General features: G+C 52.1%; 2 protein-coding genes across 2 annotated transcripts in view; one reads left to right on the top strand and one right to left on the bottom strand.

The window, feature by feature from the left end:
* The window catches only part of Rsph14 (radial spoke head 14 homolog), a 70,340-nt gene that overhangs the window by 4,346 nt on the left and 52,991 nt on the right, over positions 1-13,003 (top strand). The window contains exon 3 of the mRNA XM_055598943.1: positions 1,971-2,089. Within this exon, the coding sequence (XP_055454918.1) occupies positions 1,971-2,089 (119 nt within the window). The remainder of the gene's footprint in view (positions 1-1,970; positions 2,090-13,003) is intronic.
* Positions 8,922-13,003, bottom strand: part of Gnaz (G protein subunit alpha z) — a 47,767-nt gene continuing 43,685 nt past the window's right edge. Inside the window, exon 3 of the mRNA XM_055598942.1 lies at positions 8,922-10,930. Coding sequence (XP_055454917.1) covers positions 10,586-10,930 — 345 coding nt within the window. The 3' untranslated portion in view covers positions 8,922-10,585. The remainder of the gene's footprint in view (positions 10,931-13,003) is intronic.

The following is a 13,003-nucleotide window of genomic DNA, read 5'->3' as shown; positions in this document are numbered from 1 at the left end:
ATATATATATATATATATATATATATATATATATATATATATATATATATATATATAATAAGAAAACCTTACAGTCATCTCACACTTTTAAGAGACTCATTTGAGTTTTTCCAAAGCATGCAAAACATTTTCAAGGGGAAATAGTAACAATTCTTTATCTAATTGGCTTACCTAACATTTAATTAACTTACGTGTCATTACAACGAGCGTAGAGGGCAGCCTCGGGTCTGGAGGGAGGCAACTGGCTGCTGTAGACCTTGAAGTCAGTTGGGAGAAGATGAGAGAAGGAAGAGCTGGGAGAGGCCTGGGATCGCTGGGCCTGTGAGATGTCTCCCTGGGAGCCAGAGCTGTCAGAAGGATGGCGAACTCAGCCCCCTCAGTGCAGGCAAGATGGGTGCAGGCTTCTGCTGCCTCGTGCCACTTCAGAAAGGTGAAAAGAATGGAGGCCACGAGGATCCAGCGACACTGCTCAAGCGTGGGAGTGCTGGGATTCTTGCCTCTCCACAAACCACAGGGCTTTGCATTTATGACCTCCAGGGTTTCTAGAATGGGGCAGATCTCTCTGGATCTTTGCCCGAGACAGCATGGATTCCAGCAGGGTCACTGACCCGACCTTATTTGAATGTCTCCAGAAATCTCTGTTTACTATAGAGCTGTGGTAATAAAAGCAGTGTTGCACTGGCATAAAAGCAAGACACATTGGTCAATGGAATAGAACTGAGAACCCACGTGTAAGCACACACCCCTACAGTCACCTGATTTTTGACTAAAAAGCCAAAAACACACACTGGAGAAAAGACAGCATCTTTAGCAAATGGTGCTGGTCAAGGCAGACAGCTACCTGTAGAAGAATGGAGCTATGCTTTATTTCTCACCCAGCACAAAACTCAAGTCCAAGTGGTTCAAGGACTTCAACATGAGACCAGTGCCCTGAAACTAACAGAAGAAAAAGTAGGGCATATACTTGCACTCATTGGCACTCTGAACAGGACTCTGACGGTACAGGCACTCAGGCCAATAATTAATAAATGGGACCTCATGAAAAAAAAAAGCTTCCATTCAGCAAAGAAAACCACCAATCAAGTGAAGAAAAGCAGTCTACAAAATGGGAAAAATTATTTACTTTACTATACTAGTCATATCTAGACTATACAGAGCGCTTAAAACAAAACAAAACATCCAGAAAACAACCCAGTTAAAACTAGTCAGGAGTTCTGATGAAATACAAACAGCTGTGAAATATTTTAAAATGTGGTCAAAGTACTCAGCTGTTAGGGAAATGGATATTAAAATTACTCTGAGATTTCAACCTACTCTCGTCATAATGGCGAGAGAAGAAAAGAAAATGATGTTGAATGTCAGAATGGATGTAAGGAGAGAGAAACACTTAATCCCTGCCTGTGGGAGTGTGAATTGGGTTCAGCCACTATGGAAATCAGTGTAGTGCTTCCTCAAAAAGCTGGAACTAGATCTGCCACGCTACCCAGCTATCCCACTCTTGAACACATGCCTGAAGGACTCTGTATCCTATCGTAGGGCTGAGTGATCATCCATGCTCATTGCTCCTTTATTCCCAATAGGCAGGAAATAGAAACAGCCTTCATGCCCATAAGGTGATAGGGGGATAATGAAAATCCAATATAGTCACACAATAGTGTAGCATTCCGCTACTGAGGTAAACGAATCTGGGTCTGGAGAGATGGCTCAGGGGTTAAGAGGACTCGCTCTTGCAGAGGACCTGGGTTTGGTTCTCAGCACCCCCATGGAGGCTCCAGTTCCAGGGGACCCAACACTTCCCTTCTGACTTTCTTGAGCACCTGGTGCACACGGGATATATATACCTACATTCAGGCAAAACAACCATACACATGAAGTAAATGTATGTTTAATTTAAAACAAAACAAACAAACAAACAAACAAACAAAAAAACCAGAGTGGTCTTATGTCTAAACCCACCTTCCCTTCTCTAGAGTTGGCTTCTTAGACCAAGGAGTCATCGCAGACCTGTCGTTCCTGCTGAATGATCATCAGGTGGTCTGCAGAGAGAACCTCCACCAGGCGTACAAGCATCTGGCGCAGCTGCCTGAAGGTAGGGTTGTGTCGTCACGGGATGGGGCGTGCCGTTGTCTTCCCCTCCTGGTAAGTTGGTGCCAGGCTGAAGAGCTCAGCCTTTTGTTGCTCCTTTTAAAACAACCTTGGAGCAGGCCATGGTCGTGTGCAACCTCAGCCCCCAGCTCCTCCAGAGGCTGAGGCAGTTGAGGAGAATCAGCCTGGACGTCAGAGTAAAAAGACTTTGTCTCAAAACCAAAGCAGCAGCAGCGGCAACAAAGTTACCTTTTTGTTAAAACGACATCCACTTTTCTCCGTGTGGCCCTGGCTGTCTTGGGCCTGGCTCTGGAGACCAGGCTGGCCTCCGACTCAGAGATCTGCCTGTCTCTGCCTCCCCCGGGTGCTAATGCATTTTGCAAAGTTGGGAGTGTTGCTCAGAAGTAGGATAAAGACCCCGAGTTCCATCCCACCATCCACTTTTAAAAACGCAAGGGAGTCCATGTTTACAATAAACGAACACAAAAAGTTAGCCTCGTGGCCTGTTCCCAACACTCCAAGCCTTTCCACAGGCCCCATTCTGGGTTCCTCTTCATCAGGGTGACTCCTTCACTTGGTAAGGTCACATGCTGGCCTTTTTCTTTTGGGGGGAGGGGTACTGGTATTGAAGCCAGGCTTTCACATATGTTTACATTATTCCGAGATGGAACTTACATTCCTTGTTTAGTTTATGATGATACCGATTCTGTTTTAGGTGCTTTCGTTTAGTGTTTCATTTCCGGATCACAAGTTAAAGGTTAGAATTTGCATCAAGTATTAGAGTACATCTATTCTGATGCAGGATGTCCAATTGTATCCACTCAAGGCACAGATACAGTCTGAGTGCCCTCTGGATCTCTTTCCCCAAGGCACCCTTCCTCTTGGTCTCCCCTGAGCTATAACCTTATAACAATATGTACATAGATTTTTTTTTAAACACAGATACAGTATATAAAAATGTATATGTATAATGTTGTTTTACATATTTTAAATCTGCGTTAAGTGGGTCTTGCTATATGTATCCCTTTGCAACTTAAAAGTACTCCAAGAAGCAACATAGATTATAAGATTGTTATTGTATATGTGATATATATCTCTTCTCACAAAGCACCACAGCTGTGATGGTGATGATGCTGTGTATGTGTTGTCTTGTGTGTGGAGGGCAGAGGGTGACTTCTGAACTTCTGGGAGTTGGGTCTTTCCTTCCATCTTGTTGAGGTAAGGTCTGGTTTGTTTCTGCTGCTGTCCTGCATACGCCAGGCTAGTCGGCCCATGGACTTCTAGGCAATTCTGGCTCCACCCTACATTTTTGCCTTAGGAATGCTGCGATTACAGATGTCTGCCACTGCGTTCATTTATTTCTTATTATGCGCATCCCTGGGATAGAATTTAGGTCACCAGGATTGTGTGGCAAGTGCTTTTACCTATGGAGCCATCTCACTGGTCCTCATAGCATAACCATGAAATGTACCCAGGTTGTATTGAAGTGTCTTGCACTCTCACTGTACTTGTTTGTCATTTGAGTATATTATGACATGTTTCCATACCGCTGTCTCCACTTCCGGGCTGTGGAAGGAATGAGTAATGGACATCTCTGCACAGACTCCCATGGTGCATAAGAGGGATGCTCCTAGGGTCTGCCAGGGAAGGCATTGCCAGCCTCAGACACGTGCCTGCTTTCACCTTTGGGGGATATCAGGATCGCTTCCCCACCTACCCTCCCCCGGCCAGCCCAGCGTCATCCTTGTCAGTCTGCCCAGTGGGGTGCTCTGGTAGGCTCACTGCTGTATGGTGTTGCTCACAGTAAGAGGAAACATCTCTCTGCTTGGCACTACCCCAGTCTTCTCTCAACTAGTACCTCTGGGGAGTTGGGATCCATTTTGCCAATTAGTTTTGTTGTTATTGTTTCTATTCAATTGCCAACTTGATGATCTCTAGAACCACCTAGAAGATGGGACTACCTTGGGTATGTTGACTGGGGTGGGAAGAGCCTCTCACTGTGTGGCCTCATGCCCTGGGCCTGGGATCCCAAGGAAAAAGGAAAAAATGAGCTGAACACATGTACTGATCGCTCTATGCCCTTTAACCGTGAGTACGACGTGACAGCCGCCTCCTGCTCCTGCTATTGGGACTTTCTTGGAGTGGACTATTCCCGCCTCTGTGACCAAATAAACCATTTCTTCCTTAAACTGCTTTTGTCAAGAGTATTTTATCCCAGCAATAGGAAAGGTAACAGAGATGGATAGCTTCTCATTATTTGTTCCTTTTTTGGCCCTAAAGGTCTTCATCTGGGAGCCAGCCTCGCCAGCCTTTCCTTTGCATTTTTCCCTGAGGTGGGGGATTGCTGCAGATGGCAGTCCCGTTCATCCCGAGTTCTTAAAGACATTCCGTCATGTTTCCTAGGAAATACGAAATTTTGCTTTCCATTCTTGCCTTGTGAAGGTTGTACTCCGAATGGTGCCTTGCCCCCTTCTTTCTAGACCTTGCCAACCAATGCTGCCATGGCTCTGAAAGCGCTGGGTGATCTGGGTTCTCTCAGATGCTTCCCCATCTCCACATAGAGCCCAAATGACAACAGGAGGAGGAGGAGGGGGAGGAAAAGGGGGAGGAGAAGGGGGAGGAGGAGGAGGGAGGCTACTGTGCTGACAAGCAAGACTTCCTGGAGATCCCGGTACCCGCCATGTTTGACTTGGTGGATGCTGGTAGCTGTGGGCAAGGTCCCCAGAACGGAGACCAGGGAAGCCTGGTGGAGAGACTAGCAGCAAGGGCTTGGGTGATGACTGGCAAAATGAGCAGAGGGAGGGAGGCAGGTAGGCGGATGCCCGAGGAGGTCCATCTTGGGGTCACCTTGGTGGCCACACGGCTTCCTCGCCGGGCCTCAGGTCAGGCGTGGACTTACTCTTCAGTGTCCCTCTTATCAGTAGCAGTAGCTAGTTGGTGGAAGCCCGAATTCCGTTACCTGTGTAGTTTGGCCAGGTGCTCAGCCATCTTGCAGCATATGTTATGGGGTTTCCCGTCAGTGGCTGTATTGGGAGGCTTTTCTTTTTTTAAATTATGGCACCCTTGGTGCCCGCTGCTTCTATGGCATTACACGTGCCTGGCCTCTAGAGTACCTTGTGTGTAGCTAATACTATCCAGCAGGTGGATGTGCCCGGAGAATCCTTGCAGCTACCAGGGTCTGACTTGTTCCCAGGATCACCAGCAGGGGGCGCTCCGGCACTAGGGCCTGACTCAGCCTGACGCCCTAAGGGGTAGGCCTGTTACGAGAAGAGAAGCCAAAATAGAAGAGATAAATGCCACAAAGGGGCTTCCAGGCCGGTTGCCCCAGGAAGTGGTGGGCTTGAGTGTCCACCCAGGATCCTCTCTTGTTTCAGGCACTGACTAGGTGTCTGGGCGAGTTTGGCTTGGTCCTTTCTCATGTAACTCCCTCCTGCTGTGCCTGGATGCTAGCCCAGATGGCAGTATAAACTCACTGTCTCTCACTATGATGTGCAATGCCTGGACTTGGGTCGGGCCCTGATTGTACTCGCAAACAGCCAGCGATGGGGTAGGGTCTCCATCCATGGAAACCATTCCCCGGCTTCGAAGCACGCCGAGATCCCAGCGGGGCTGGTTGGCACCCCGAGATGTTCGCACATGGTTTCGAACCAGGTCAGGCTGAGACGCTGCAGGGAGCCATGTTGGCTGGAGTCCAGTGAGAGGCTGGACCCGCAGGGCCTGGCTTGTCCTCGAGGCGAAGGGCTCCTGGAGAAACCTCCCCTCCAGTGGGACACCTCAGCCGAGGGCAGGCAACCCTTGTTCTGCCACAGCATCTGCCCTTCACACCCAGCGGCCCGTGAAGCATTCCAGGAAGCCCCCGGTCTTGCCTCTGACACCACACTGCACCCTTAGCCAGGGTAATGTCTGGATAGTTGCTGTCACAGTTTCTGGGCACCACCTCCTCTTCTCCCCTCTTCCCCCTGGCACCTCCAGCTGGATAAAGCCTTTTCCTCTCTAGCGAGTCAAGTCTCACCAGCATGCCAAGACTCACCCTCTTGGGCCAAGCAGGCTTTCTCAGCTCTTCCCATTAGGTTTTTCCTGGCCTCCCCATCAGGTTCAAAACAGCCCATTACCAGTTGAATTAGGACAGGGATGGGGGTCTCCCGGGAGTGGACTCTAGGCTGTGCTGGCTGGCACCTGGTACGGGCACTAACCCCGGGCCCGAGGCACCTCGTTAGGCTTCTGTTGGTGAGATGCGTCCCTCAGGGCACCGTCTAGCCTCCCTCTGGAGGCTGCTCAGCCGTGTGGTGCAGCGCTGCCCTCTGTAACATCTGCCCCCGGGGCCAGCCTGGCACGCTTTTCTTCTCATTTGTCCTTCTGGTCTCATCAAGGGCCTGCACAGACCATACACAACCCTTTGGGGACTGTGGACTGGCCAAGTCGTTTGCCATGCTGTTTGGTGATGGGAAGCTGTCTCTGCACTCTTTTTTTGGTGTGTGCGAGGGCATAGGCCTATGTGTGTGTGAAGGCCGTAGGTAACCTTGGGCAGGAGTCCTTGGGAGCTGTCCCCATCTTGTTGCTGTTGTTTTGAGATGGGATTTTACTAGGGTGTGGGCTGGGCTGGCTGGCTAGTAAGCACTGCGGATATACCTTCTCCCCACCCCCCGCCCCCCGGTACTGGGACTGCAAACCCACACCATGATACCCAGCTTTTCAGTTGAATGCCAGGAACTGACCTCTGACCCTCACACTGGAGCTGCAAGCCCCTCACCAACTGCGCCATCCCCTCCACACCGTTTCCTCTTCGCAGAGTGGACTAGCTCTACCAAGGGCAGCAGGGATCCCTGGAACTGTGGCAGATGCATCAGTGACCGCTTGAGCAGCGAGGAAGGCGCTAGCCCCAGCTGGTGGTGTGTCTTGGGAGGGCGGCCCAGCCTCTGTAGCTATTCCTGTCCTCAGCGTCTCTCTTAATTTCCTCTGTGAGTACTGTTACCAGTTTCGCTGCTGAAGCTGTACTTACCTTGTAGGCCTCCCCTGGGCCTCGTAGGTTGGCTGGTTTCCCTGGGGGAAGGAGATGGGTCAGACAGTACCTTGCGGATGGAATCAGTGGAACCTGCCATAGTATACTGAGCCCTGGAGTAGGTGAGCAGGAGAAGGTGAGATGGGGAGGGCTAAGGCTTCCACCCAGGCTGAGGTGGATTTAAGCTTGGCCCCTCGGGATGGATATACGGAGGACTGTGAGGACGGACAGCAAGAGGGAGGGAGGAAGGAAGAATTGCCACAGGGGAACCGCAGTGGAGAGCCAGGGAGGCCAGCATGGTACCCAGAACGGGGTGTGGGAGGGAGGGGGAGGGCGTGATGGTTACCATTGACTGTGAACTGGACAGAATCTAGAACATTTCAGGAGCTAAGGCTCTGGGCATGCCTGCCGAGGGTCTGTGTGGATTAGCTGAGCCACTGGACAGGCCTGGGAAAAACGATCTAGATTAGGGAAATTGAGGAGGGAGGAGGACCCATCCTGACTCTGGGCAGCACCATGGCACAGGCTGGGTTCTAGATCAACCAAAAGGGAAGGAATGGGTGCTCAAGTTCCTGGCCGAGGAGACAGTGCTCTTAGCTTTCTTAGCTGCTCTTAGCTCTCTGATTTCCGTGCCTCAACGGCCCGGAACCTCAAACCGTGATCCGAAATAAGCCCCCGCCCTTTCCTTAAGCAGCCTTTGCTGGGTATTTTAATCACAGTGACAGGGGTCGGAGGGATCATGAGAAGGTGCCCACGCTTCTCTAAAGGAAAGCCATTTCCTGGGCCAGGCCTCCTCTGATCTCCGAGCACAGCAAGGGGCCAGAATCCTTCTATCTTCCCTTCAGCTGCGTATTTTTAGGTTGAAGATGCTCACAGCAAAACCACTTTTCTGTCTCACAGTTGGTATTAAAAGCACAAAATAAGTCTCAGTGACTTTCAGCCGAATATTCTAGCTCCTTAAATGAAAGCCCCGCTTGGGTCCTACCCACTGGTGACATGGGAACCTGTGGAGGGAGATACCCACGTGGGCAGGAGGGGTGGAGGGTGGACCAGAGGGCCAGGCCCACATGTCTGTCTCCAAGCACGTCTGTGCAGGACTTCGTGGCCCTGTGCTCGGGGCTGTGCCTGGAGCCCCCCGAGGGGGAGGCAGTTCCAGGGTCACTCTGGGCTCCTCCTGGGTTCCTGCCTCGTTCAGTGCGGTGTGGGGGTCCAGGGAGCCAACCCTGAGTTTCCCTGACTTGGGGGACTCCCCCTCATGGCTTGATTTCTAACCTGATCCTTCCCTGACTTCCTGGACTGGAAGGTGGTCGCCACCGGCCACTCACACAGGGGCTTTTTAGTATTGTGAGGGGTCTGGCTGCAGCTGGAGGAAGCCGTCGCTGGGCTTCTATCTGCCCTGTTCTCAACGCCCCAGGTCCCTCTGAACACAAAAGCCAGTGCCAGTATAGGATCTGTGCCATACTTCCTTCTGGGGAGCCAGCTCACACCCCTGGAGAGGTTATATGGGGTCAGGGGTCCCCATAATAGTGCAAGCTGGGCCAGTGCTGGGTGGGGCCTTGGGGACAGCAGAAAGGGGTCAGTGCCATCATCATTTGCAGCCTTCTATCACTCGAGGCCACAGGGGGCCTGGCAGGTCTATTCTCTCTCGTAGCTTCCCTCCTATTTTAAGTTCGCTCTTGCTTGCTGTTCATTCCAGAAGGATTTTTTATCTGTGCCTGTGAAGTGTGGAAGTGAGTGGGAGGGACCTCGGTGTGGAAGGTGTCTCTAGCTGCTCCTAAGGTGGCACTGAGCTAGCCACACATGAGCCACACAGAGCACACAGGAACAAAATTTGGCTCCATTCAGGGTATTTTATTTTCTTAAAGTAGACAACCTTTGACTTCCATACGGTCATCAGCTCTCCTCTCCCTCTGTACATCTTGACTCCTTGGCTGCCATTCTGTACATTGACCTTGGACAGACAGGTACCGAACAGAGGGCTGAGATTTGGCAAGGGCTTTACTGGTGCCACACCCTTGGCAGGGGAGCACTGAATTCATACACAGCCAAGGGTCTTTCAAGACACTACCTGCGGGCCCTGGGGCTAGAAGGCCCAGCGTGCATGGTCCCCACAGGGCCTCCTTCAGGCCACAACTCTAGCTGTGCCTTCACAGGAGTCGGAGCAAGCTCCGAGCCCACACCAGGCTCGGAGCATGCGAGGATGGGGTGGGGCTGTGCAATCTCCTGCCTCCCCCTTCCTTCATTTGGCAAAGCCACAGTTAATTTAAACTTCAAACACCAAGACATTCAGCTACTGTTCATTCGCTCCTAGGTAAAGAACCTTCTTTAAATACATCACATTTATTTATTTATTTTTTCTTAAATAAAAACAAAGCAGATAATGGCACCAAGAACGGGAGGACACCACAGAGGTTTATGTACACAATTCCCAGGAGGCTGGCGTGGGACATCTGCCCCAGAATTCTTTGGAGCCGAGGAGCAGGAAAGTCCAGATGATGACTTCTATACTGAGCAAGCCAGACGATAAGGGGACACCTGAAATGAAATGCGTTTTGAAAATCTGCATTTAAAAAAAGAATATTTAATCACATCCGAAAATTGTCCATAGTTTTTTTTTTTTTTTCTTCCCTGTGAAACATAAATTTTGGCCAAAAATAAAGATTTAAAAAAAAAACAAAAACAAAAACAAAACCCAAAAACAAACAAACAAAAAAAAAAAAAACAACAAAGATGCCAGAGAAGAAAAACCAGGTTTCCATTTATAAAACGTCAGGCCAGTAGAAGAAAAGCTAGAAATCCAGCTGGCCTAGTTTGAAATAAACGATGCCACTCATTTTCCTGTGTTAATTTTTGCTGCGTACTTTTTAGCTGTTTTAAAAAGAGCCACCAGCGGTTAGAGGTCTGGTTGGTGCAGTCCTGGCCTCCCCAGGTCCTGGGTCTAGGACGGATGTGCTGCAGAGTGGCCTAGCCGGCACACAGTCCCTGCTCCGGCCCTCCCTCACGGTCAGCGGAAGTCCCCAGTCCAGAGCTCAGTTGGTGAGCTGGCCCCTCTCCCGGGCAATGGGCACAGCCAGCCGCAGCCGGCCCCAGCCCCGCAGCCTCTCCCCATCAGTCTGACGAGAACCCCACCTCCCTGTAGAAGTGGGGGTCGACTCAGGAAGGCAGGGAGCGGAGGCAAGATGGCCATGGGATGGACTTGTGACAGCGGCGGCTTCTTAAGACTTCAGGAAACCTCGACACTTGGGAGAGCTCCGCCGCCTCCAGGTGTGCACGGGTGCGTGTCTGTGTGTCTACCTACTTAGCAACCTATCCAAATATGTCTGTGTTTGCAGAAACGTGGGGCCGTGAGGGCAGAGGCTGGGAGGGGGGTGGGGGGTGGGGGCACATTCTTCAAGCACCCCCGTTTACTGCCCCTGGGTCGGGCGCCTCTCTAGCACGGGCTGGGGTGCGGGCACCCCCCCCGTGGGTTTCGCCACAGGCAAGCAGGCCGCGCCTGGCTCCTCAGCAGAGGCCAATGTACTTGAGGTTGTTCTGGATGATGACATCCGTCACCGCGTCGAACACAAACTGGATGTTACTGGTGTCGGTGGCGCAGGTGAAGTGCGAGTAGATCTCCTTGGTCTCCTTGTTGCGGTTCAGGTCCTCGAACTGGCGCTGGATGTAGACCGCGGCCTCCTCGTACGTGTTCTGGCCCTTGTACTCGGGGAAGCAGACGCTCAGGGGGATGCGCCGGATCTTCTCCGCCAGGAGGTCCTTCTTGTTCAGGAAGAGGATGAGCGAGGTGCTGATGAACCAGTTGTTGTTGCAGATGGAGTCAAAGAGGCGCAGGCTCTCCGCCATTCGGCTCTAGGGGTGCGGGGGGGGGGGGGGAGATGCTGGTGTTAGTCTCCCGGTGGGTGAGCGGAGAGAGAGAGAGAACTTAGACCCACAGCCTCGCTCTTTTGGAGACTGCCCGCCCGGCGCTGGCTAGCCCGAGACAGCACCCTGCTTCTGACAGGCGTCCTTCCCTCCTTCAGGTCAAACCAGTTCTTCCCCATCTCCCCCAGAGACAGCTGACAACCTCCTTCACCCTGAGTGCGAGGGGTTTCCTGCCCTTTCTGGTCCCCCACTCTGGGCAATGATGCTCAGTGGCCTCAGTATGCGGCTATGAGGTTCGCATGCAGTGGGTGTCTGGTCATGCTGTCTGCGCAGGCTGGCTTGCGCAGACAGAGTGAGGGTGACATCCTAGGGCAGAGTTGTGACCAAGCAGATAGAGCCTAGCCCCTGGTCCCTTCTACTCTTTGCCTCTCTCCTTTTTTTGGGGACACGCAGTGAGCGTACTGACTCCAGGTCTCAGGGACTACGTCTGCCTCCCCAGGACACAGACAAATCTTATTTCTAAAGTGAGTAGCTGTCCGTACCTGGAGTCTCTGCTGGTGGAAGCTGCCCAGAACTTTAAGATAAATGGAACAAGCTCTCAGAGAATTCTAGGACCAGCTTTCGAGCATCATTGGTGGAGATGCTGGCCAGTGAGTGAAGCTGGCCTGGACAAGGTGGATGTGAGGCCTCAGCAGCCCACCCACAATGACGGAGACACCGATGATGATTCTGAGCAGGAGGTGGGGCCTGTGCAAACCTTCCCCATTCCATCCTACAGATGGAGAAACTGAGGCATGGAGAGGAAGGAAATGTGCTCCAAGTCCCACGCCAGGGGCCTTGGGCTCCAGAGTGGCCTGGGAGCACAGTTCTAGGAGCTGACACAGAAGCCAGCTCTCCAGACCCTGTGTCCTCTGAGGTTCAGGCTTTGGCAGAGCTTCTGCGGGAGGAAGCAGATGTGAGGAGAGGGGAGGGCGGACGAAGGTAGGACATTCGTTACCCGGAGGCTGCCCCCCCCCCCCCCCCGAAAACTGTGTTTTGCAAATGCAGCCTTTAGAATTTATATGTTCATTACAGAGTCACAAAAGACTCTAAAATGCGGGAAGTTTTTGGTGTGCTCTGAGCCTTCCCGCCGAGAAACAGGAATCTGGCTCCGGAGCTGTGCAGCGCACGGGGGGGGGGGGGGGGGGGAAGGACCAGCACCTTCCCTGCAGCCAAACCAGACCTGGCCAGGAATACCCCCTTCTACTGGGAGAACAATTAGCTCTAATGGGTTCCTGGAAACTGCCTTGTGAAAGGATGGCTGTGGGAACGGAGCTGTCACTTCTCACAGAAACGATGTCATAATTGGGGCTTTTGCTTCTGACTCCCAGTTCTGTATCAGATATGGCTATTAGCACATATTCTTCAACTCATTGAGCAGCCTTGCGGAGTGTGTCCTGGGTGCACGGGCCACGTCTCTCACACTTGATGGAGATCTCAGAGCTGTGAGCCTTTATGGTGACACTGGAAGGCATCTAGGGGTGGACTAGGCCTCCCGTGGCCTGCGAGGGGGGATGGGAAGAACAGAGTGTGTGTGTGGGGTGATGGTTCCCTCAGCCCCCACGGGTCACGTGATGATGGCAGAGGTGATTCTTGGGCCAAGACCAGCCCAGCAGTTTTCGGAAAGTGGGATGCAGCTTAGAGGAAGGATGGAGAGTGGGTCGGGGGGGGGGGCTATGTAAAGGTGCTGTAATAGCATACAGTTGCTGGCCCAAAATCAGTCCCCTTAGGATGATGCCCATGTGAGGAGCTCAGCTGAAGAGATGCTTGCAGGCAGCAGCAGGTGGGGCACCTCATCCCCGAGACTGCCTCAGCCTCTCTGCCTGCTGTCTTAAGCCATCTGCGAGCGCTGCGGACTTCCCTCCACCCCAGCTGTCTGGACCCCTTTCCCGCTGGTGCCTCTCCCAGACTTTAAGGACCCTGCATGACTGAGCCTTTCATCTGGGACTCAAAAGAGACTTTGAGACCCAGGCGCTCAGCTCACAGGGTGGTAGGTGGCAGAAGGGGTAGGATTAGGTACCC

The sequence above is a fragment of the Psammomys obesus genome, unplaced genomic scaffold (genome assembly GCF_907164565.1).
Source record: "Psammomys obesus unplaced genomic scaffold, mPsaObe1.curated_primary_1811, whole genome shotgun sequence".
Classification (NCBI taxonomy): Eukaryota; Metazoa; Chordata; class Mammalia; order Rodentia; family Muridae; genus Psammomys; species Psammomys obesus.
Note: the sequence above shows the minus strand (reverse complement) of the source record. Positions and strands in the feature narration are given on the sequence as shown.